At 36.3% G+C, this 26,730-nt stretch overlaps 1 protein-coding gene across 1 annotated transcript in view; it reads left to right on the top strand.

Moving 5' to 3' along the window:
• Window positions 1–26,730, top strand: part of LOC145669938 (lon protease homolog 2, peroxisomal-like) — an 83,596-nt gene that overhangs the window by 30,814 nt on the left and 26,052 nt on the right. The window contains exons 6-12 of the mRNA XM_081738283.1: window positions 6,307–6,448; window positions 10,721–10,898; window positions 12,615–12,796; window positions 15,531–15,678; window positions 17,171–17,374; window positions 22,225–22,333; window positions 25,456–25,566. Coding sequence (XP_081594409.1) covers window positions 6,307–6,448; window positions 10,721–10,898; window positions 12,615–12,796; window positions 15,531–15,678; window positions 17,171–17,374; window positions 22,225–22,333; window positions 25,456–25,566 — 1,074 coding nt within the window. The remainder of the gene's footprint in view (window positions 1–6,306; window positions 6,449–10,720; window positions 10,899–12,614; window positions 12,797–15,530; window positions 15,679–17,170; window positions 17,375–22,224; window positions 22,334–25,455; window positions 25,567–26,730) is intronic.

The following is a 26,730-nucleotide window of genomic DNA, read 5'->3' as shown; positions in this document are numbered from 1 at the left end:
ATAAATAGTAGGCCTACTGGGAGGATCTTTTTACCTTATACCTAAAGAGGTTTAATGTTGCTTCCATTGGTGATGCGGTACACGTACCATCTAAAGTCTCACTTGCTCTACAACGTCTTCAGACGTACGGCGACGACCTAAAGATTTGTTGTGTCTTACTGATCATCTAGTTTCAATAAAACACTTATTCCACTGATAAATAGTAGGCCTACTGGGAGGATCTTTTTACATTATACCTAAAGAGGTTTAATGTTGCTTCCATTGGTGATGCGGTACACGTACCATCTGAAGTCTCACTTGCTCTACAACGTCTTCAAACGATACGGGGAAGAAATTAAGATTTGTTGTGTCTTACTGAACATCTAGTTTCAATAAAACACTTATTCCACTGATAAATAGTAGGCCTACTGGGAGGATCTTTTTACCTTATACCTAAAGAGGTTTAATGTTGCTTCCATTGGTGATGCGGTACAAATCCCATCTAAAGTCTCACTTGCTCTACAACGTCTTCAAACGATACGGGGAAGAAATTAAGATTTGTTGTGTCTTACTGAACATCTAGTTTCAATAAAACACTTATTCCACTGATAAATAGTAGGCCTACTGGGAGGATCTTTTTACATTATACCTAAAGAGGTTTAATGTGGCTTCCATTGGTGATGCGGTACAAATCCCATCTAAAGTCTCACTTGCTCTACAACGTCTTCAGACGTACGGGGACGACCTAAAGGTTTGTTGTGTCTTACTGAACATCTAGTTTCAATAAAACACTTATTCCACTGATAAATAGTAGGCCTACTGGGAGGATCTTTTTACATTATACCTAGAGAGGTTTAATGTTGCTTCCATTGGTGATGCGGTACAAATCCCATCTAAAGTCTCACTTGCTCTACAACGTCTTCAGACGTACGGGGACGACCTAAAGATTTGTTGTGTCTTACTGAACATCTAGTTTCAATAAAACACTTATTCCACTGATAAATAGTAGGCCTACTGGGAGGATCTTTTTACATTATACCTAAAGAGGTTTAATGTTGCTTCCATTGGTGATGCGGTACACGTACCATCTGAAGTCTCACTTGCTCTACAACGTCTTCAAACGATACGGGGAAGAAATTAAGATTTGTTGTGTCTTACTGAACATCTAGTTTCAATAAAACACTTATTCCACTGATAAATAGTAGGCCTACTGGGAGGATCTTTTTACATTATACCTAAAGAGGTTTAATGTTGCTTCCATTGGTGATGCGGTACACGTACCATCTGAAGTCTCACTTGCTCTACAACGTCTTCAAACGATACGGGGACGACCTAAAGATTTGTTGTGTCTTACTGATCATCTAGTTTCAATAAAACACTTATTCCACTGATAAATAGTAGGCCTACTGGGAGGATCTTTTTACATTATACCTAAAGAGGTTTAATGTTGCTTCCATTGGTGATGCGGTACAAATCCCATCTAAAGTCTCACTTGCTCTACAACGTCTTCAGACGTACGGGGACGACCTAAAGATTTGTTGTGTCTTACTGAACATCTAGTTTCAATAAAACACTTATCCCACTGATAAATAGTAGGCCTACTGGGAGGATCTTTTTACATTATACCTAAAGAGGTTTAATGTTGCTTCCATTGGTGATGCGGTACAAATCCCATCTAAAGTCTCACTTGCTCTACAACGTCTTCAAACGATACGGGGACGACCTAAAGATTTGTTGTGTCTTACTGAACATCTAGTTTCAATAAAACACTTATCCCACTGATAAATAGTAGGCCTACTGGGAGGATCTTTTTACATTATACCTAAAGAGGTTTAATGTTGCTTCCATTGGTGATGCGGTACAAATCCCATCCAAAGTCTCACTTGCTCTACAACGTCTTCAAACGATACGGGGACGACCTAAAGATTTGTTGTGTCTTACTGATCATCTAGTTTCAATAAAACACTTATTCCACTGATAAATAGTAGGCCTACTGGGAGGATCTTTTTACATTATACCTAAAGAGGTTTAATGTTGCTTCCATTGGTGATGCGGTACACGTACCATCTGAAGTCTCACTTGCTCTACAACGTCTTCAAACGATACGGGGAAGAAATTAAGATTTGTTGTGTGTTACTGATCATCTAGTTTCAATAAAACACTTATTCCACTGATAAATAGTAGGCCTACTGGGAGGATCTTTTTACATTATACCTAAAGAGGTTTAATGTTGCTTCCATTGGTGATGCGGTACACGTACCATCTGAAGTCTCACTTGCTCTACAACGTCTTCAAACGATACGGGGACGACCTAAAGATTTGTTGTGTCTTACTGATCATCTAGTTTCAATAAAACACTTATTCCACTGATAAATAGTAGGCCTACTGGGAGGATCTTTTTACATTATACCTAAAGAGGTTTAATGTTGCTTCCATTGGTGATGCGGTACAAATCCCATCTAAAGTCTCACTTGCTCTACAACGTCTTCAGACGTACGGGGACGACCTAAAGATTTGTTGTGTCTTACTGATCATCTAGTTTCAATAAAACACTTATTCCACTGATAAATAGTAGGCCTACTGGGAGGATCTTTTTACATTATACCTAAAGAGGTTTAATGTTGCTTCCATTGGTGATGCGGTACAAATCCCATCTAAAGTCTCGCTTGCTCTACAACGTCTTCAAACGATACGGGGACGACTTAAAGATTTGTTGTGTCTTACTGATCATCTAGTTTCAATAAAACACTTATTCCACTGATAAATAGTAGGCCTACTGGGAGGATCTTTTTACATTATACCTAAAGAGGTTTAATGTTGCTTCCATTGGTGATGCGGTACACGTACCATCTGAAGTCTCACTTGCTCTACAACGTCTTCAACGATACGGGGAAGAAATTAAGATTTGTTGTGTCTTACTGATCATCTAGTTTCAATAAAACACTTATTCCACTGATAAATAGTAGGCCTACTGGGAGGATCTTTTTACATTATACCTAAAGAGGTTTAATGTTGCTTCCATTGGTGATGCGGTACACGTACCATCTGAAGTCTCACTTGCTCTACAACGTCTTCAAACGATACGGGGACGACCTAAAGATTTGTTGTGTCTTACTGATCATCTAGTTTCAATAAAACACTTATTCCACTGATAAATAGTAGGCCTACTGGGAGGATCTTTTTACATTATACCTAAAGAGGTTTAATGTTGCTTCCATTGGTGATGCGGTACAAATCCCATCTAAAGTCTCACTTGCTCTACAACGTCTTCAGACGTACGGGGACGACCTAAAGATTTGTTGTGTCTTACTGATCATCTAGTTTCAATAAAACACTTATTCCACTGATAAATAGTAGGCCTACTGGGAGGATCTTTTTACCTTATACCTAAAGAGGTTTAATGTTGCTTCCATTGGTGATGCGGTACACGTACCATCTGAAGTCTCACTTGCTCTACAACGTCTTCAAACGATACGGGGAAGAAATTAAGATTTGTTGTGTCTTACTGAACATCTAGTTTCAATAAAACACTTATTCCACTGATAAATAGTAGGCCTACTGGGAGGATCTTTTTACCTTATACCTAAAGAGGTTCAATGTTGCTTCCATTGGTGATGCGGTACAAATCCCATCTAAAGTCTCACTTGCTCTACAACGTCTTTAGACGTACGGGGACGACCTAAAGATTTGTTGTGTCTTACTGAACATCTAGTTTCAATAAAACACTTATTCCACTGATAAATAGTAGGCCTACTGGGAGGATCTTTTTACCTTATACCTAAAGAGGTTTAATGTTGCTTCCATTGGTGATGCGGTACAAATCCCATCTAAAGTCTCACTTGCTCTACAACGTCTTCAAACGATACGGGGACGACCTAAAGATTTGTTGTGTCTTACTGAACATCTAGTTTCAATAAAACACTTATCCCACTGATAAATAGTAGGCCTACTGGGAGGATCTTTTTACCTTATACCTAAAGAGGTTTAATGTTGCTTCCATTGGTGATGCGGTACACGTACCATCTGAAGTCTCACTTGCTCTACAACGTCTTCAAACGATACGGGGAAGAAATTAAGATTTGTTGTGTCTTACTGAACATCTAGTTTCAATAAAACACTTATTCCACTGATAAATAGTAGGCCTACTGGGAGGATCTTTTTACATTATACCTAAAGAGGTTTAATGTTGCTTCCATTGGTGATGCGGTACACGTACCATCTGAAGTCTCACTTGCTCTACAACGTCTTCAAACGATACGGGGAAGAAATTAAGATTTGTTGTGTCTTACTGAACATCTAGTTTCAATAAAACACTTATCCCACTGATAAATAGTAGGCCTACTGGGAGGATCTTTTTACATTATACCTAAAGAGGTTTAATGTTGCTTCCATTGGTGATGCGGTACACGTACCATCTGAAGTCTCACTTGCTCTACAACGTCTTCAAACGATACGGGGAAGAAATTAAGATTTGTTGTGTCTTACTGAACATCTAGTTTCAATAAAACACTTATTCCACTGATAAATAGTAGGCCTACTGGGAGGATCTTTTTACGTTATACCTAAAGAGGTTCAATGTTGCTTCCATTGGTGATGCGGTACAAATCCCATCTAAAGTCTCACTTGCTCTACAACGTCTTCAGACGTACGGGGACGACCTAAAGATTTGTTGTGTCTTACTGATCATCTAGTTTCAATAAAACACTTATTCCACTGATAAATAGTAGGCCTACTGGGAGGATCTTTTTACATTATACCTAAAGAGGTTTAATGTTGCTTCCATTGGTGATGCGGTACAAATCCCATCTAAAGTCTCACTTGCTCTACAACGTCTTCAGACGTACGGGGACGACCTAAAGATTTGTTGTGTCTTACTGATCATCTAGTTTCAATAAAACACTTATTCCACTGATAAATAGTAGGCCTACTGGGAGGATCTTTTTACATTATACCTAAAGAGGTTTAATGTTGCTTCCATTGGTGATGCGGTACACGTACCATCTAAAGTCTCACTTGCTCTACAACGTCTTCAGACGTACGGGGACGAGCTAAAGATTTGTTGTGTCTTACTGATCATCTAGTTTCAATAAAACACTTATTCCACTGATAAATAGTAGGCCTACTGGGAGGATCTTTTTACATTATACCTAAAGAGGTTTAATGTTGCTTCCATTGGTGATGCGGTACACGTACCATCTGAAGTCTCACTTGCTCTACAACGTCTTCAAACGATACGGGGAAGAAATTAAGATTTGTTGTGTCTTACTGAACATCTAGTTTCAATAAAACACTTATTCCACTGATAAATAGTAGGCCTACTGGGAGGATCTTTTTACATTATACCTAAAGAGGTTTAATGTTGCTTCCATTGGTGATGCGGTACACGTACCATCTAAAGTCTCACTTGCTCTACAACGTCTTCAGACGTACGGGGACGACCTAAAGATTTGTTGTGTCTTACTGATCATCTAGTTTCAATAAAACACTTATTCCACTGATAAATAGTAGGCCTACTGGGAGGATCTTTTTACATTATACCTAAAGAGGTTTAATGTTGCTTCCATTGGTGATGCGGTACACGTACCATCTGAAGTCTCACTTGCTCTACAACGTCTTCAAACGATACGGGGAAGAAATTAAGATTTGTTGTGTCTTACTGAACATCTAGTTTCAATAAAACACTTATTCCACTGATAAATAGTAGGCCTACTGGGAGGATCTTTTTACCTTATACCTAAAGAGGTTCAATGTTGCTTCCATTGGTGATGCGGTACAAATCCCATCTAAAGTGTCACTTGCTCTACAACGTCTTCAGACGTACGAGGACGACCTAAAGATTTGTTGTGTCTTACTGATCATCTAGTTTCAATAAAACACTTATCCCACTGATAAATAGTAGGCCTACTGGGAGGATTTTTACCTTACTTTGTACGAAAATTATGTTGCACAGTTGTCGCAGACTTGGATTCTTCAAACCAAAATATAAAGCCAACACGCTCGGGACCAGTAAAGGGAGCCATCTTTGCTGCAACTGCCGCTAGCGCTTGCGGTGGCTTGTTTCTGAACTAATGTACTACGTGAGTCAAAACTTGATGTATTTTGCTGCAAAATGATACCAAATGCATGTCTGTAAAATAAATGAGTAAATCAATATGAGTTTTCAAAGCTATGAAGCCTTTTTTGATACACCCTGTATATAGCAACAGCCGCCAGTGTTGACCCACTCTCCACGACGAATATATTGCAATCTTCGGCAAGTGTTAATTCATAAGCAAATATTTACTGACTTTTATGTCGTTATAATAACGGTGTTAATGTTGTTTTCAGCTCTGAATCTTCTCAAGGAAGCGAGAAAGAACGTAGCGAAACCACAGCCAATCAGGCAGCAGATCATTCGATACCCCAAAGGAAATTTATCAGTGGATGATGATGAGGGAGATGATATTCAGGACCTGCAGACAAAGCTAATGTTAGTAACTAATGTTTCATTGAGATCTTAGTAACTAACGTTTCATTGAGATCTAATGATCGATTATTTTCATATATCTGATTCAGTGTTGTTGCTTTTTCTACCTTAAAGTTATTTTCATAAAATTAGGAACGTAAAATATATTATTGAAATTGAAATTTTACTTTGTGCCTAAGCCCATGCTTCCATTCAGGATTTCATCTTTCGCTATATTTCGGACTTCTCTGTGATCATATACACGTGCCTGTAAAATGTAAACCGGGATATCAGTGAGGTTATATTCTGTTCTTTTTCCCAAGTCCTGTAAAAGGAAAAGTAGCGCCAAATATTCAGAAAATATACAATGTCAGTTCAACACTTGTAAGTTTTATATCCAATCACTGGACAGGACTTAAGGCTGCTTGCACTGGTTTATGTACAAAGTAATATTTTAATAGCAAATATATCATCATCATCATAGGTATTCTGCCTTTATTGGCAGGTCACTTGCCGCAGCTGAGAGGCTCCACGGTCCTCCGCTAACCTTTTCGTCCTCGCGTATGATCTTTCTGTTTTAATATCATTCATTAATTGTAGTTTCCTTCGCCCCCTCCCTCTCTTTCCCGCCACCATACCCTCTAGGACGTCCCTCATGATACAATCTCTTCTTAGGCAATGTCCCAACCAGTTTCTCTTCCTCTTCTTAATAATATCTAAAAGTGTTCTTTTCTCACCCACCATTTCTAACACTCTCTCATTCGTTTTCCGCTCGACCCAACTAATTCTTTCCATTCTTCTCCAGACCCACATTTCGAAGGCTTCCAGTCGATTTTCGTCACCTTTACGTAATGTCCACGTTTCCGCCCCATACAGTACACCACTCCACATGAAGCATTTTATGAGTCTTTTTCTCAACTCTTTGTTCAAGGTCCCACAAAACACTTTTTTTTTCTTTTAAAGGCTTCTTTCGCCATTCCTAACCTTGCTTTTATTTCACGTTCGCATTTCATGTCATTATTAAGAATACTACCCAGGTATCGAAAACTATTCACTTGTTCTATTTTCTACTCTTCTACTTTTATATTTGACACAGACCCCTTCGTTCCAATCACCATGGCTTTTGTCTTTCTAACATTTATTTTCATCCCGTATTCTTCAAAGCCCTTTCTCATTTTTTCTAACATTTTATTGTTTTTCTTAGCATATATATATATATATATTACTTGAATACTTTCGACGTCGCCTCATTTTCCCTTAAACTAAATTTTAAAAATACCAGTATTTCTAGATCAGGGTTTCTCAACCTGGGGGTCGCGAAAGAGTTTCATGGGAGGTCGCGAAGGTAAACGGAAGAGATAAATATAATAAGAATCTAATACCGGAAAAGTTTTATAAATATTATTTTGAATTTTGTTCTGATAGACATATTTTTATACATACTGTTAAGAACAACAAAAAATAGGTCTACTAAACATTTTCAACAGGTGCAGAGTTGTTTAAAAATCAGTTTAAATGAAAGCTACGATATGAAACTAAGAACTGCATATTGAAACACAATTAAAATTGAAAGCTAATGACATATCTGATCGTGGTATGATTTCACTAGTGCGGCAATGTCCGGTTCGTGATGCACACTATCAAGTCATTTTCAGCTGATAAACGATTTCTTGTCTTTGTTTTAATGCTTACTATGGAAGAAAAAAACATGATATTCATTTTGAGACAGTATGACGGATCGGATTCGATATTTAATATAAGTGAACTGACCACATTTGGAATCCATTCGCTTTTTAGGGAAGTTACTGTAACCACTATATACAAGAAACGGATTCTACTATTATAGAAATAGATGGATATCGCGAGATCTCCGCAATAGATGTATTAAAAATCTAACACAAACTTAACTACAAATCAGAAATTATAAGAGGGTCGCTGCGAAGAGGATGTGATAAAATGGGTTCGTGATAGGAATTAGAGTGAGAACCACTGTTCTAGATTAATTACCACAGTGCATGGCCTCACGTAACGTAGTAGCTATCGCTCTCGCCTTCGGTATGAGCGGTCCCGAGTTCGATTCCCGGTGAGGGCACTCGGTCGAAAAAGTGTAAAAAGTTTTTTCAGGTCAGCCATCCTGAATGAGATTTTTCTGTTTTTTCCTCATTCACACCAGGCGAATGTCAGGGTGGTACCTAACATAAAGATACCAGGCAGCTTCCTTCCTTCTCCAAGCCATTCTTCCTTTCCTTTACCCGGATAGTGTGCTCGCCGAAGGATATCATACCTCAAACGTAACGTGCTAAATGGCCTTAGACGCCGAAATCTCAGAAATCTAAAATCCTAAATCCTAATATTTGTCTGGTAATACATAGCTGCGTTGATTTTGTCATTTTTGTCAACTTTTGGTAGCGTAAGTTTGACATTATAACAGTAACCACCAAAACCTTAAAGTCGTGTGTAAAGCTCTTCCCACATCACATACACATTCACAACGACCTCTGGAATCATTGGGACGTTAGAGGATTGCCTTCTTTTTATCACATTCCGACTATGTATCGTCGAGTCATTACAAATTTCCACCTGGTCTCCGCAGAATGATGATCGTACATCGTTCGACTGTTAGTCTTTCTAAAATTACATGAGGGACTCAAACCTGATGCGTCTTTACCAGATGAAAATCTCGTGTAATTATGCGATTTATGGCCACGTTGAACGTTGTACTACCCTTAATATTGTTGTTCGAGATGGTGGATTCTTACGTTGCAGAAGACAACGTACTTTTTGTCCACATCAGAATTACGCTCGGGCCTCGGACATTTATAATGCCTGAAATTAGAGGACCTAGCAACAGCAGAAATGCTTGTTTTATTGCGATTCGACAGAGCGCTAATTCTTTCCTTTGACACACGGAGATTTTTGTCGTACACTATTTACTTATTTGGCTATAACTCAGAGTTGCTAACCTCAGAGCATAAAATTATCGAGTTTCGTCTTCAAAAGTATTGTATCGTACAGAAAGCTATCGTATATTCGTTATGCACAAGATTATTGTAGAAACAAATATAATAATATTAAATAACAATGATATACAATAAACTTATCTAGTAATCTTCAGTTTCAAACTCCAAATCTGCGTCACTGTCCTTACATTTTTTAAAAATCCTTATTATTGACAACACTCTGAACAACAATATTTCCACCCTCTCATAAACGTAGCTGAATTTAAAGAATGAGTGCAGGGTTGCCATTAACCAATTCTTAAATCGTTATTCATATATTTTAGCGGGAATAACTGTTTAAAACCTCAGTGTGTTTGTTTTATAATTATTTAATGCACATCAGCAGTTTAATTGCACATTTAAATACTGGAAAATGTGCAGTCTAGAATTATAGTATATTCATCTATTATGGCAAGGGTATTATCATATATAGCATTAAGGCATAAACAATCGTATATTGTGATAAATTATCGTATGGTTGGTAAGCCTGCTATAACTATAAACAATCAAAAAAGAGCATAAATATAGCTTTCGTAAAAGGATGCAATATTCAGAATCATGACCATTCTTACACATAGCATCCATCCTCCTGCAGGACAAAACATAAAACTTTCGAATTACCAATAACTTCTCGGTCATGTTCATACCTAGCGATTGAATTCGTTACCATAAACCTGAAACTACTTTCTGTATGTGGTCTGGGTTACTGAGCAACGACTTCATGAATAGAAGTGTGTTCGGCCGATTAGAGAGTAGAATGGATAGAGAAGTGGTTAACACAGTGAGACGGTAAGCCAGGAACCTGGGTTCGATTCTCAATCTACTTGTGCGTTTTTTCACTCTGAATATCTTTGAATTCGCACCTATAGAGGAATTGGGAGCGCGTGGCTCAGTGGTAGAGCGTTCACCTCTGGCATGGGGTCTCTGGTACGATCCCAGCTTGTGCCAAGTGAACTTTGTGGTAGACAGAAACTGTGCTCGTGGGTTTTTTCGGGGTTCTCCCACTTTATTCATTCTGCCATTCCATTCATTTCTCATCACCGTCTCCTTTAGCCTAGCCGGCGTAAGAGTGGGACGTAAAACTAAAAGATTTTATTTCATTTCTGTAGAGGAATTGATATGAAAAAATCTGTTATTTCTTCCATTCATTATATATATATATATATATATATATATATATATATATATATATATATATATATATATAATGAATAAATAATATATAATAAAAAAAAACGTTTGCAGGTGGGTTCCCTGTTTAGTCAGTATTAATATATGAATATATGTTCCCTTTCAGCGATGCAAAGTTGCCTCCACAGGCGAAGAAAGTAGCTTTTAAAGAATTGAATCGTCTGAAGAAGATGGGTCCATTTAGTCCTGAACATTCCGTAATTAGAAATTACATTGAATTAATGGCTGAACTTCCTTGGGCAAAATCTTCACCAGAAATTATTGATATTCAAAAGGCTAGGAAGGTAGGTTTTTTCTTAATACTGACTGACTTAATAATAATAATAATTCAATGAAAGCTATGTCTTGTATTGATGTATTAGAAGACAATGGGGGGAAAATGTCAAAGTTACTTGCAACAGATTTTTAAAGTTCATTTTAATAAGTGAGGCCTTAAAATAATGATACTATGTTTGCCTCTAGCTGAGTTCCACTGGTTAATTGTTGGACTCGATTTAGTGAATATTCTAGTGTTTCTCAACAAATTCCAGTGTATTAAGTGGTTTTCTAAATGTACAAAGTAATGGAGATTTGCGTATTGCTAATCGTAAATATTGTTTCACAAACAATGTTATTTTGGAGTTGGCTGTACCTCCAATGGAGAAGCAAGTTGTTTTACCAGTCTTGTATATGTAAGTATCAAATGTAAAAATGCATTGTTTTTATGATGCATAAATAACTTTTCTTAACTGTTAACAATAGATCGTATGTGAAAATAAAGTACGAGGGCTCTCCAGAAATTAACAGACATTTTGAAATAAATAATAATAATAAAAAAGTAAGGGAATGAACAAACCAAATTATATTATATACATTTGAAAGGTACACTCTTAAGCTATTTTTCCTCATAATCGCCATGCAAATTGAGGCACTAATCATACCGTGGCACACAAGTTTTTCAATACCGTTGCGTTAGAAATGTGCCGCCTGCAATTTCAACCACTGGCTTACAGTGGCATGCAGTTCGGTGTCAGTATCAAAGCGTTGTGTAGCAAGCTATGTCTTCATCGCTAGGAGGAGCTGGTAGTCGCTCGGCGCCATATCTGGGCTGTATGGTGGGTAACCTCACCTAGCACTAAATTTGTGGTAACCAAGCTTTTTCACCAGAATTTCATGCACCGAACTCCCTGAAATTTAAGGAAAATGTTCAGCAAGTTCCGTAATCGTGAAACGAATTTTGTCGTCGATTTTCCTCACCAGTTCATCAGACACAAGGCTAGGCCTACCACTGCGGTCCTCATCGTGAACATTAGAACAGCCATTTTTAAAACCAATGCACCATTGCCTCACTCGGCGTTCACTCATTATTCAATGTCCGTACACTTCATACAGTTGGCGATGAATTTCAGTTCGCTTGTGGCGTTTTTTTTTTTTTTTTTTTTTTTTTTTTTTTTTTTTTTTTTCAACAAACGTCTAATTGCAGAACGTATCTCACAAGAGGCAAGATTTTCTATTGCAGCGCACATTGTAACACATCACAGAAAGCACAGTAAGAGCGTCACAGTCCTTGTGCTACTACAGCTGGATGCGTACTGAGTGTGACAACATTCTGACACCAAGATGGTGACTCTAGCCTCGCACACTGCCGCGATAGACCAAAATGTCTGAAACTTTCCGGGTAGCCCTCGTATTAGATGATAATGTTGGTTTGGATACATTATATTATGGACATCATTGAAAAGATCTTCTATATAGAGTTAATGAAAAGAATGCTTTTATTAGATTCAGTAAAATTACAGGTGCCTTACAATGCGGTATTTGTAAATACCAATTAAGATCTGCTGTTCAATATAACATCGTTCTGTATTTGATGGGATATTTCTCGTTTAAAATTTCTGAGATGAAGATATATTGAAAGTATATAAGATCGGTGCTGTATTGGAAGCTTGAAACAAACTTTTAATATAATTTACTGCTGTTGCATGATACTATTTGTAGAAATTATTCTCCTAAAAATGTAGGACCTGGACGCTGATCACCATGCGATGGAGAAGTTGAAGCGACGCGTTTTGGAGTATTTAGCGGTGAGACAGTTAAAGAATAGTCTGAAAGGTCCTATTCTTTGCTTTGTTGGACCACCCGGTGTGGGGAAAACTAGTGTTGGAAGGTCTATTGCTCAGACTCTGGGACGAGAGTTCCACAGGTAAGTTCAAATGAACAGTAGTGTACACATTATTTAGTTTTCAGTTTTCTGCTTCCAAGCAAGTGGGATATATTGAAAGTGACAGCGTTAAACCATATCGCGTCGTAATTGAAGCGAGTGCTAGCGAAGCTTCTACTGTCCGACTAGATTGGCATTTATGTGTCTGTCCATTCCACGATAACTCTCGTCAAACTTATCTGATTTTGATGAAACTTGATAGGTGTCTTTCTACCATTTGCAGGAACATCCCTATTGTTTGGCGTTGCAATCCATCAAGTATAAGGGAGGATGAAAATAAAATCCACCCGAGGTCGCAAGTTTACACATGTACGCCTTATTCCAAAAAAGATGACCGAATTGATTATGACTGTTTTGAGCTGAAAATCCTCCAACTTCGGGTATCTTTGGTAACAGTAAACCAAAAATGCCACGTTCTAGACCCCAAAGGGGAGGGTGAACCTTCGCAGTTGGGAAATAATTGTGCAGATGTTTTTTTCTTCTTCTTTTAAGTGTAGTAAAACATTTTGAAATGTTATTAAGCATAGAAAAACGTAATATTCATTGAAATACATGATGAAACAGTATATTTCAAAACTAGGTATACGTGTGATCACGTGCTGGTTTTGTCAACAATGTTTTTGTACGTAAAAGAATATTTCCAATGAAAACAAGGATAGCAAACAAGTTCTCGTATCCATAGAATGAAAAAGACGTGGGATTTAAGAAGAAAAAACATTTGCAACGGATATGAATGTCATTGTCTTAGTAATCAGTCATCTTCCTTTAGAAGGAGCTCGACAGGGGTGTTCATGTTAGCTCAGTGGTGAAACCCGGCACTTCTAATCGTAAGGTCCAGAGTTGATTCCCGTGGAACACTTTTTGGTTTGTAATGATATATTCCTAAAGCATGAATAATTATACAAGGAAGTATCAAAAGGTTTGTGAAATCACCTAGAAGAAATCTACTCTGGATAATTCTGACACTATTATGGTATTACTCCTTCTTTACGTAGTCACTATGTCCAGCGACAAATTTTTGCCAGCGGTTCTTCACTTTCCGTAAGTTCGTTTTGTAAAAGTCTGCAGTTTGGCTTTGAAACCACAGTTCAGCCTTAGAAATGACGCCATCCCTACTGTCAAAATAGCGTTCTCTGAGTGAACGCTTCATGTCTGGGAGAAGAAAGAAGACATTTGGTGCTAGGTCCAGTGAGTATCGGGGATGAGCAATATTTCATATCCTAATTCCACTGCCTTCATTATAGATGCATGGACGGAATGCGTTGGTGCATTGTTTGCCAACAGCAGCACCCCTTTTGTGACCAATCCACTACGTTTCTTCTTCAGTCCCACTCATAGCTTGGAACATGAGAATAATAGGGATTATTCATAATTTACCCCATAATTACACATCTGCAGAGGTAGGTAATCTGTTATGATGACTCCTTTACTGTCCCAGAAAATAGAAAGCATTACTTTAGCTGCAAACCTCTGCATTCCTGCCTTTTGTAGAGGCGTTGGAGGGAGATGTTTCCATTGTTTGCTCATTTCCTTTGTTTTGGGATCATAAAGATAAACCCAACTTTCATCTATTGTTGCTAGTTATAAGAGCAGTAACAAAATTTATTTGAAACTTCTCAGTCGTTAATGAATCGTATTTAATTCATAGAAAAGGAAAAAAATGAACGAGAAAACATCAAAATGCTAGTAAGCATGAGTCTGGCCTGTCTTTTCATATCTAATTGGCAGACTAGATTGCATAAATAGTTATATTCTGTATCTTTCTCGTATTTTCTCGTTCTTTCCGTGTTTCTGTGGTTAAATATATCAGTAGGTGTTCGAAAATCTGAGAGAAAATAATCAACGTGTTGATGCATAGTAGTCCATTAAGTAATAATAAAATAAATAAATAAATATCGTCTCTCAACGCCATAAAAGTGGCTCCGCGTAGCGTAATCGATAATGCTCTTGCCTTCGGTACGAGCAGTCTCGGGTTCGATTCCCGGTGGGGGCACTCAGTCGAAAAAGTGTAAAAAGCTTTTTTCAGGCCAGAAATCCTGAATGAGGTTTTCCTGGGTTTACCTTATTCACACCAGGCAAATGCCGGGGTGATACCTATAATAACTTATAGGTCCCAGGCCGCTTCCTTCCTTCCCTTTCCCCGGATAGTGTGCTCTCCGAGGGACGTCATCTCTCATATGTGACGGGCAGAATGGCCTTAGTTGCCGAAAACCCAGAAATCTAAGTCCTAAATCCCCTAAATCAACGCCATTATAAATCAGGTGATACTATGCCTAAGATTATCTTCTTTAACTGTGTGTGGATTGCTGTTACATTTTAGTATTCCATCCTAAATTCCTACAAATTGGAAAGAAAAGGAGTTTGATTTTGATTTAAATGAAAATAATGATAATCAGGTGTAAATGACCGGTTTCGATCTGGTTTCGCAATTCCAGAAATTCCTTGGTTTCTTTCAGTACTAGTTTTCAGTGTAAAATGGCTTCACAGTTGTATGTGGAACTGAGAAGAAAGAGAAAAAAAGAAAGAAGTTTACAGCAACGGATCGTGACAACTTTTAAGTGTGATGTTAAATTTGGTTACGCTTTTTTTTAACTTCAAAAATAGTTAAAGTATGGAATTGTAAATTCTTAGAGTACTAAAATATAATGCACTAAAAGTAAATTATTTTATATCTGCTGGCGAAATATCTTACGTTTTATTTCCTTTTGTTTCGTAGAATCTCGTTGGGTGGTGTGTGCAATCAAGCAGACATTCGAGGCCATCGACGTACATACATTGGTTCTATGCCAGGACGAATAATTCAAGGATTGAAAACTGTAGGAGTCAATAATCCCGTTTTCCTGTTAGATGAAATCGATAAGCTTGTAAGTTTTAGTTTTAATCAATATCACTTTAGTTTATGGTAGTGTGTTAGCTGCATTGTCATTTATATTGAACTCTTATATTAAAAACTTTGTGGAACAATTACGGCAGTGTGTCATCATCATTATCAGGCACATTCATACTTTTTAAGTTTTCTTGTTTTTCTGTTCATTATTGCCACTGCCTTTCTACGTATCCTTTCATTCCTCTTGTTTTATTTCTATAATGATTTTTAAAAAGGGCCGCCGTGACTCATTGGTAGAGCGTTCACCTTTGGTGCATGGGGTCCCTGGTTCGATCCCAGTTCGCACCAAGGAACTTTGTGATAGGAAAACACCATTTGTGGGTTTTGTCGGGGTTATCCCGTTTCCTCCCACTTTATCTTTCCACCATTGCATTCATTTCTCATCATCACTGTCTCCTTTAGCCTAGCCAGCATAACCGTGGGACGTAAAACTGAAGATTTCATTTCATTTTCAAGATCTGTCAGGGTGTCTATCGGTCACGAAAGTAATGAAAAAGTCACGAAATCAGAAAATGGTCATGAAAGTCAAGAAATTTAGCTTTTGGGTCACGATTTTCTTAAATCTGTACAAATATAAGTATAGACTGAAAACTTTTGTTCTATAAAAGGTCAAAATTCACCACCAAAAATGTCTATGGTCGGCTTTAGACGCTACCAAATTGCAAGCAAAGCACGCTTCTATCGCATGCATGAAAATTCGGCCTAATTCTCAGCCAAATTCGCTCTTGAAAGTGTTACATAATTTTATGGTTTGGTAAAGAAAAGGTCACGAAAAAGTCACGAAATTTAATTTTAGAGTTTTAGTAGACACCCTGTCTGTTTTGCTGTCAGCAGTACTCCCTTCGTTTGTGTAATCTTTTTCGCTTTGAATTTATAACCTAGTCCAAGGCACTTTTTTCTTTGTTCGTTATTTTTATGGTCCCTATTACCACTATTCTTTTGTAGGGGAGGACGGTGGCTCAGTGATAAAGAACTTACTTCGTGCGTGGAGTCTCTAGTTCGATCCCCGACCACGTAAGTTTGTGGTGGACATCATCTTGATTTTCTCAGGTACTCCTGTTTCCTCCCACATTCGCATTCCACCATTTCTTCCATCATCATTTACCTGTCTTAATCATCAGTGACCCTTAGTCTAATAGACATAATCGTGGGATGTTAAACTGAAAGATTTCATTTCATTTTTTACTTAATTTCCGCTTACTATTGCATTCCATCCTAACTTCCCTTTGGTTTCAGTTTCTGTTTGAAAGCAATTATACATTGCTCAGACTGTTGCACAAGGGTTTCAATATATCTAGTGCTTTGGTAAATGTGGTTTTATTAATACATGGTTGTTCATATGTATTTGTTCTTTCCCTGTTTTTGAATGTGCATTAAGGTGAGATATTTTCAGTGATATTGAAATCTCGAATATTTTACTCTTACGTTTTGTATGAATTAAAGACTGAATAATGCATGTGTGTTTGTAGGCGACAAGCATTCATGGAGATCCTGCTGCAGCGTTACTTGAAGTTTTGGATCCGGAACAGAACTGTAGCTTCGTCGATCATTATTTAAATGTTCCTTTTGATTTGTCACAAGTGATGTTCATAGCCACAGCGAATACCACCAAAACCATTCCTCCGGCTCTTCGAGACAGAATGGAAATTATTCAGGTCCCTGGATATACTCAGGTAATTTTCTCCTTTGACTTTTAATTACGGAATATTTGGTACATTATGTAGTTATTTTTTGTGTTTATTTGTAGCTAGAAAGTTGTATAATGTCTGTGCATTTAAAAATGAAATAAAGAATTCAACAATAATTGCCTTCTACAAAATAAATACAAACTAAAACTTTTGGCACAACAGTCCTTAGGGTATCAAGGGCTACCAGCCAGCTTGTGCCACTTATCCCTTTGGGGTGATGTACGATCACCTGGCCGTTAATACTGGTTTTCTAGACCAGTGCTTGCTACTTTTTACTTTCAAGTAGCTCACCAATTATCCTCACGACGCTAAGTGGATGCCGTAGTTCCATCTTTCCTCTGACCAAACCCGCCAGTGCTTCATTTCGCTGCTCTCATGAAAAATTATATTTCAGTACGACTAGGGTGTTGTCCATAAATAAATATGTAATCTCATATTCGCCAAACCACAGACGATCGTTTTATCCTTATAATGGTGAATTGACTCGCCTTCCCTTGTAAAACACTTTTTTCCACCACCGATCACGTTCAATATGATGGCTCTAGCGAATAATAATTTCACGAAATCAAAGCTTCCATTAAATTCGGCGTCTAGACAGAACAGCCTGATCCAAGTTAGCCCACTGGTCCTTGCATACTTGTCAAGTTCCTCAAGTATGTGATGTTTCGTTTTAATAGACAAAGGCACCCAAAGAAATCTACGTGATGCATCTCGCGATTTTACAGGAATGTCTAAATGGGATAGCCTTGACACCTGTCTCCTGTTCAATGTAGGCTACCATTGTGTCGGCGGTGTGACTGCTGGCCTTGTTTTGATGGATATGAAGTTCAGAAGCTTTATTATTGTAGAAAGCAGGGTCATTTTGATGGTATATATGTATCTAAGTCGGGCTGTTATATAGTAAGAAGCGTTTATCTTCATATTAGATTCTGCGTATAGGAAACTTTTCTCTAATACAGAAACTTATCACAACCATAAACCCTTTGCTGAACATTTTTTGTGCGTGCTCTCTTCAATCGATAGGATTGTAGTATATCACACGCATCTGCTTTGATCTGATCAAACAGACCCAGTTCTCATCTACGATGATGATATAATGCCGTTTATCATCCAGTATGTAGTACTCATACAGACGTTTGTATGCTATTCTCCTTTGCTCGACGTGTGCTTATAGTAGAGCATGAACTTAGAGTTTCTGCGTCGTTTTTAGAGCTAGGTTAAATCGAATGGTCAGATTGACGGTTGTTGGTGACCACCAGACACGTACTGCTATTTCACATAGCGGTGGTGGATTCTCTTTGATTATCACATATTCCCGTACTTTAGCAGTGACGTCTCGAATGTGTTTGGAACTGGTTGCTTCTGCGGCTTTTGACTAGTCGTCGTTTCCGTCGAGGGAGAATTCACATTGTAATGGATTGCCGCATGTATCCCTTTATCAGATACTGTGAAACTATTTTTTTGCTTACAACAGTAGCCCACACTGGAAAGTGTTACTATATAGACCTCCTAAAACGGATGCATTTTTGGAGGCATGATGATCGCATAGACTCTTACTCTCTCGTAGCATGTCAATAACTGTCTGCATCACGTGTGATATGTACAATGTAGTACGGAGACAAACGCAGTTCACTACCATAAGGATGAAACGACCTTCTATACTGCTAAGTGAGTCACGTTTACAGAAAAAGTTCATATTACATTAGTATAATGTAATGTAAACACCCATCTGTGCGTAATATTTTGAATATGGATTTTAAGACTTTTTGTATTATTTTTGTGTTGTAAAACTGCATTATAAATATTTAAATTTCAATGATATTTAGTATTTATTAGTTTTAAAATATTGCTTGCATTCTGCTCACAAATCTAGCACAGTCACTTTCTGCGAGTAAAGAGTTGGAAAAAAGAATTATTAAACATTTCGTTTCGAATATTGTACTGCACGAAGATGATATGTGTATATCATGAAACAGCGATGTAAAGTGAGTGGATGCGTTTGAAATGTGGGTGAAATAAACAAAGTGAGGAGAAAATTAGCAGGGTAAAAGAAAACCCAATAAGGAAGTGTTTAAGAAAAACATTGTGAATAATTGAAAGAAGATAAGAAATTGGTTACAGTATTGTTTGAGAAGTTGTATTATACAACGTGTGATAGAAGGGAAAGAATACGAATGATAGACAAATTAAACAACAGGGTGTCTATCGGTAACGAAAGTTACGAAATTTAGCTTTTGGGTCACGATTTTTTTATTTGTACAAACAAAAGTACAGACTGGAAAATTTTGTTCTATAAAACGTCAAAATTCACCACCAAAAATATCTATGGTCGGCTGTAAACGCTACCAAATCGCAAGCAAAGCACGCTTCTATTGCATACATGAAAATTCGCCTAATTCGCACCCAAATTCAATGTTGAGAATGTTACGAAATTTTATAGTTTGGAAAAGAAAAGGTAACGAAAAAGTCACGAAATTTCATTTTGGAATTTTAGTAGACACCCTGAAGAAAGAAATTTTTCCGACAAAACAAAAAGATCTAACGCAGGAGCAAAGTGCATTGAAGTTTCTCCATGTGCTGTGTAGCTTACCGAGGATGGTAGAATGCTTGAAGATAATAATAGGAACATGTAATTACATCTGGGAACATGTAATTTATAAGTCATTTCCACCCTTAAAATTTTGAAGTACTTTAAGCCAATTTCATTTACTGAAAGATATTCCTTGTTAAAATCTCGATTCATCTGTTACACCCATAATTGTGTGTCCAATTAGTCTTCTAAAGAGTCTACAAATTTTAGCTTAAAAATTCAGTCAGTGAGACATTAGCGAAATTGTCAGTATGCAGGGAGAGACCCACAATGATGTTGATTAAGTGTCCAACCCTGCTAATTATGAATAAATATCTGTACACTCAATTGTATTATATTAGTTAATTGAATTACATTTTAAATAGAAAATGCCAATAGATGACTCCAATTCCTTGATTACTATTCAGTATAAATACTACAACATGAATTTTTGCCGTACAAAATGTCATAATTACTACTACTTTTGTAGTACTTATTTGTCATGATAGATTCATGTAAGAATTAAGTGAACAAGATAGCTGATCACTGCTGTACATAATTGGGGAGAGATTATCTTGTCCTTATATTGTCCATGTTTTTTGGTATTATTTATATGCCTGTGTCATTTGAGTGAAATGAAGTCGCAAGGCAGAGTATTTGAGAAGTTTTTCTTATATATATATATCATTCCTATGTTGGACGAATATGAGAAATCCGCACTATTAAAAAGATAGAGATATCTATATATTAAACTGCTAGGTTTATATGTTTGTGGCAAAGAAAAGTTTATATGTTTTTCTCCAATCCTTTCAACAATGAGATCTCGAAAACCACAAGTGCTAGAAACGTGCCGTTTTCGCTGGTCGATTCCAGATTTTGTGTAGATTGTCCAGTTCTAATTGAATGTTTAAAAAAATGGTCGTTATTTCTTTATTACATTTTTTAGGGGTACACTGGAAGTGTTGAAAGTTTTAAAAAGTAAAACACCATATCCCACGAGTTATACATTCCAACACCACATATTTGTATGCAGAGGTTGTATATCTCTCGGGCGTTTGTTTCATTCTAAATGATAATTAAAAACGAAAGATAACCAGTTCTCCAGTCTAAGATGAATCTTTATTGTTTGGGGTATTTTGCCTAATGAACACCATATATCAATGACAATATAATTAATTGTGTATGTAATATATTTGCTTATTACTTACTGCATGCGAGAAGAAAGAAAACACTGATCATACATAAATTAGAAACTCCAACCGAAAGTGTGTTCAAATCGTGCAAACGGTGCGAGATATTGAAAAAAAAATCGAAAAAACCTTCCCTTTATGATGCCCGTTGCTGATTTTTATCAAGACGTCTTTCACTTGTGTCTGTAAAGGGACGTGTACAAATGTTGTGAGAAATGACAAGGAGATTCATGGTCAGATGTGAATGATGCGCTGTGTAGAGAGCGCAGGTTCAGCTAGTAGGAGGGTTAAAGAACTGTTTTTCTGGGCAATTGTTCCAAGCTGGGAAAATATTCAGTGCCACTGTCGACTTTACGCACCCTTAATGCACAAAATGTAGCTCTTCATTGGCTCATCCCGTAATGCACAAAATGTAACTCTTCATTGGCTCGTCTATATACTAACTAATTATTCATTATATAGCCGGAAACATCGAAAAATAAACACTTGAACTTATTTGATTGAATAACAGAGAGTTGATATATTCCACTAGTTTGTTTTCCCTAATACTCCCAGCTTAAATTATTTCAAACCATACGTAAAGTCATCATTACCAGGAGATATTCGAAATATTTACCGTAAAGCAGTGATATATATGCCGAAGTTCGTTATTGGGGCGGAGGTGATGGTGGTGGTGGGGAGGGCGAATCAAGCTTCCAAGTTCATACAATTTCAGGTGTTTGTATATGTATCTTAATATGCTAAATGTTTATTTTTGAATATAATCTTGCTCAAGATGGGAGGGTTAAAAGCCCAACACCCTACCTTTCAGTACATACCTCACTGCTCTATAGTATTGCCTTAACTTAACCGAAGTATGGGAGAATGAAGACTGGCCCTTGGTTTTGAAGTGGCAACTTCTTACACTTATCTTCCTTTAGGTAAAGACATATAACAAGGAATATTTTTAAATTAACTATAAAATGTGGTTGAAGTGAAACTCTTCAAATTAAAAGTCAGGTTAATGGACTTATGAGATGTAATTACATATCTTACTTTCTACCATGTAATCACAGGAATGTAATGTTATTTTGTAGGAAGAAAAATTCCATATAGCTCTTCGCCATCTTATTCCAAAACAAATCCGGGAACATGGACTGACTCCAGAGATCATGGAGATACCTCCCGAGAGCATCAGAGCTTTAAGTAAGTACCGTTTAATATACGATCATTTTCTTTTCCTTTTTTCTCCTTTGGCGCGGGAGGCCCGGGTTCGATTCCCGGCGGTAGCTCGTGTGGTTCGGATTCCACGTTAATCAGTAGATCCCATCTCATATAGGGACGTTAAACTCAAAATCAACAGCTCTTTTCTGTTTCTTTTTTTCTTTATTTTTAAAAAAAGCAACATCCTCTTTGCTTTCAAAACGTATATATGATATTTATTTTCTCTTTTTAATCCTTTTGTCCTTTTTCTTAATATCCAAAGGAATGCATGAACTTAAATAATACTAATAAGTATAATAACAAATTGGAATAAAGATATATTATATAGCCTATTTATTTATTTACAGTAAGAATAAATAATATACAGTAACTAATTGTTACACATTAAAACATGAGAAAGATAAATTCTGAGAACGGTTTCGAGGTACTTCTTTCCTCTTCCTCAGCGCGTATAAAGAAAACTTGTTGCTACATAAAAGACGCGATATACAAAATTCTCTGCCTATCTGTTAGTAATGAACGGTAAGCAGAGAATTCCATACATCCTGTCTTTTGTGCAGTAACAGATTCTCTTTAAATGTGCAGAGGAAAAGGTGATAATGTTTTATGTATCTTTATGTATATTATATCTATATACATATGTATTTTTTTATGTATATCTTTATATATACATAGAACATGTTTTATGTATTTTCAATCTCATTAAAGAGACCTGTATTGATACGAATGGGTTGTTAGGACAGCTAGAACTAGGATATTTTCAGATATTTAGTATAGTGAAGGAGAAAGAAGTATAGTTTCTGAAAATTTCATAGAACTTAGATAATTATCAATATCTGGGACGAATTCAAAAATATTTCTAATCACATTGAATATGATATTCGTTCGTCTATGACCAGTCTGTTCAGTAACAAATTGTAACGCAGTAGAGGTGGCCAAGAATTTTGATTTCGAATTGAGGTAGCGAAATATAATCCGAAGAATAAAAGAAGCAATTATTTTTTTCCTTTATTAAATAAAACCTATTTTTAAAGTTTTGACAGAAGTTCAATAACAGTTAAGCTGTTAAATAGTTAATAAGTAGTCTAAGCTACGAAATATTCAATGACAAAGAGGTTGCATAAGAATTTCGTGAGTGGAGATATAACTTTCGCAAGGATCTGGAATCTCTGAATAGAGTTTTGTTTTGGGTAATTAATATTATTCTAAAGTGACGTTTCAAGTCAAGGAGGTATTTAATTTGAATTTGAAAGTTTCGTATTAAAGTGGCGATTCCAGCCAAAGATAATTTTTGTTTCTTAAAATAATAATAGTAATAATAATAATAATGTATATTTCTGTGCCATGAACAGCCTAACGGCAAAAATACAGCACTTAATCAAACAAGATTAATACATATTGCATACAATGTGAGCTACATACTAAAACAATAAAACAAGGATAAAATAATATCGGATTAATAATTCCTTGTCAAATTAATATCAAATATTTCTAGTCTCAATATAGATACATCGTCATAAATACTAAAAATAATATTTGTCAAGCTCTAAAATGCATGTTTCTATACTGATAAAAATAAATTAAACTAAATTAAATGAATTGGTCAATCTTCTTAAAATTACAGATTTCGGATTCAAAGGAACTAATGTTGATCTATTTCTTGTATTATACATTGGTACCCTTATACCTATATTATGCAAGCAATATTCAATATGATATCTATTGTCTTGTAGCTTCTTAATAAAATCTCTTTCAATAAGTTTTCTCCTGTCACTTAATGTTTGTAATACCCAAAATTGACTCCAGTATTCATAACTACGTGAGTAGTAATCTCTATTCATTTTATGGCATAGTAACCTAATAAAACATTTTTGTACTGACTCAATTTTGTTTGCCAGTGTTTTACCTATACTATTCCAAGTAACTACACCAAACTCTAATCTTGATCTTGCAACCATCTTATATAATATACATATGAGCTGACGTTTTTAAACTGAGGCTGTTGTTTGAAAATAAACCTTATTATTTTTCTCGTCCCTTGGATTATATCATTTATATGATAAGTAAATTTCATATTTCTGTCGAACACTATACCCAAATCTTTAATGTGTTCGACTTTATACAATGTTCTCCATTAATTACGTATTTGCTCACGTAGTATTGGGTTTTGTTAGTATATGATATGTATTTAGTTTTCTCACAATTTATTTTCAAAAGATAATTTTTACACCATGTACTAACAGTATCTAGATCTTCCTGTAGTACGTAGTTTTCATACTCACTATTTACTATTCTAAATAATTTTAAATCATTGGCATACAACAAAATATTTGAGTATTTAATTTTCTCAGGCAGATCATTAATAAATATGAAAAAAAAAAAAAGAAGGGGTCCCAGAGGAGATCCGTGAGGTATGCCATTCTTTATACAAGCGTAACTAGAGGTTAATAATAATAATAATAAAAAATCAAATTGACTCCCAGCCATAATATTTATGAATTCGAATTTAAAGTATTAGTAAAAATTTTAGTGTATTTCAAATTGGCGAACCTAAGTCAGGATTCGTTTCCATGATAATGAAAAGTCAAATTGTACTTTAATATGAAATTCAATTTATTACAAATTTCACCACGTTTCAAGCCCAGAGAGAGGTAAGGGTATTTTTTGAGACCCAGGCAACTAAGAGAGAGTAATGATCAGTCCCACTCAGATATCGAAGTGTGTGGTTCTCCTCCTTTTATTCAAGATTTTCGGGGATCATCGATCATTCTTGTTGTTGGTGGTGACGAATCCTTTCTTCGTGGTCATGCGATGGTTTGTTGATCATTGATGTGTCGTCTGGTGCTATTGATATGTAACACATGAGCAGAATATTACATTATATGTATTTTAATTCCAAGAGAGGCCAATGTGGACAGGTTTCAGGTATACGGAAATCAAGATTGTTAGGATACTATTTTTCTATCATATGAGTTTCAGTACTTTTAATAGAAATATTTTGATGATGTGAAATTTAATATGTTTAAAAAAGTTATATCATTCTTGTCACGAATTTCTTGAGAATAAATAGTGAAAACTTGTTTTCGTTTTCCTTCTTTGTCCAGTCTCCAAATATACACGTGAAGCTGGAGTTCGAACGTTAGAAAGGAAAATAGGTGCCCTGTGTCGAGCAGTTGCTGTGAGAATTGCGGAAAAGAAATTCGGGAATACAGGTGGTAAGTAGAATGACACGATAACATTTCTTAATAATTTTTTTTCTATAATACTACTACTTATGTTATACTATAACTGTCAAAACAATTACGTGTATTATTTCCTTTTGAGTTTTTTAAGAAGAAGAAGAAGAAGTAGTAGTAGTAGTAGTAGTACTACTACTACTACTACTGCCGTGTCGTGACAAAACGCTGTAACTTTGGCGAAGAAGTTTTGCGAAAATGAGCCTTAAAGTTTTCATCCGAAAATGTGATTTGTATCGTATAGAACCAGTGTATCTTGACTTTGGAAACATGTGGTCACATGTAATGTTACGTAAATGCATGTTGTGTGATTAACTTTGGTGAAAATTGATTGGTTGACCATTATTGCCTAGTTACACTGGTTCTACACGATACAGATCACATTTTCGGATGAAAACTTTAAGGCTCATTTTCGCAAAACTTTTTCGCCAAAGTTACATCGTTTTTTCACGACACGGCAGAGGAGGAGGAGGAGGAGGAGGAGGAGTAGAAGAAGAAGAAGAATATTGAGACAGTATGTTTTGTCTGCATAAGCATATTTTTACTGTTATTTTTCTTTTTTAAAAAAAAATTATTCATTGTCTATTTTTTCTCTGAAATTACTGTATATTCGTATACTTATCATTCAGAGCTGTTATAAAATCCTTGCTATAAAACAAATGCATATAACTTTAAAAATAATAATAATAATAATGATATTCCAGTGAAATACATTTAAAATTGTGCGATGGTCTGTAAATTCTTGATTGGCAACACAATTAAAACTAACAGAAGAAGATCAAGACGCGAGACTGGTGCTGAAACAACTGGATGATGACAGGGAACTTCTGTAATTACTCATGTTCTCAGATGAGGCAACATTCCATGTTTCAGAAAGTGTAAACAGGCACAACTGTCTTGTTTGGGGAACTAAAAATCGTCATGAATATGAAACGCACGAAAGAGATAGCCCTGAAATTGAATGTGTGTTGTGCCGTATCAATGGACCGCCTCATACGTCCGTTTTTCTTCGACGAAAACAGTGTGACAGGGAAGATATGTCTTCAAATGCTTACAAATTTCCTGATGCCCGAATTGGTTAGGCTGGAAATCAAGCATCGTATCCACTACTAGCAAGACGAGTCCCCACATTTTAGAAGCTAC

This window comes from Thermobia domestica, chromosome 2 (assembly GCF_964235325.1).
Source record: "Thermobia domestica chromosome 2, izTheDome1.hap1.1, whole genome shotgun sequence".
NCBI lineage: Eukaryota > Metazoa > Arthropoda > Insecta > Zygentoma > Lepismatidae > Thermobia > Thermobia domestica.
This window is presented reverse-complemented; position numbering and strand designations above follow the sequence as displayed.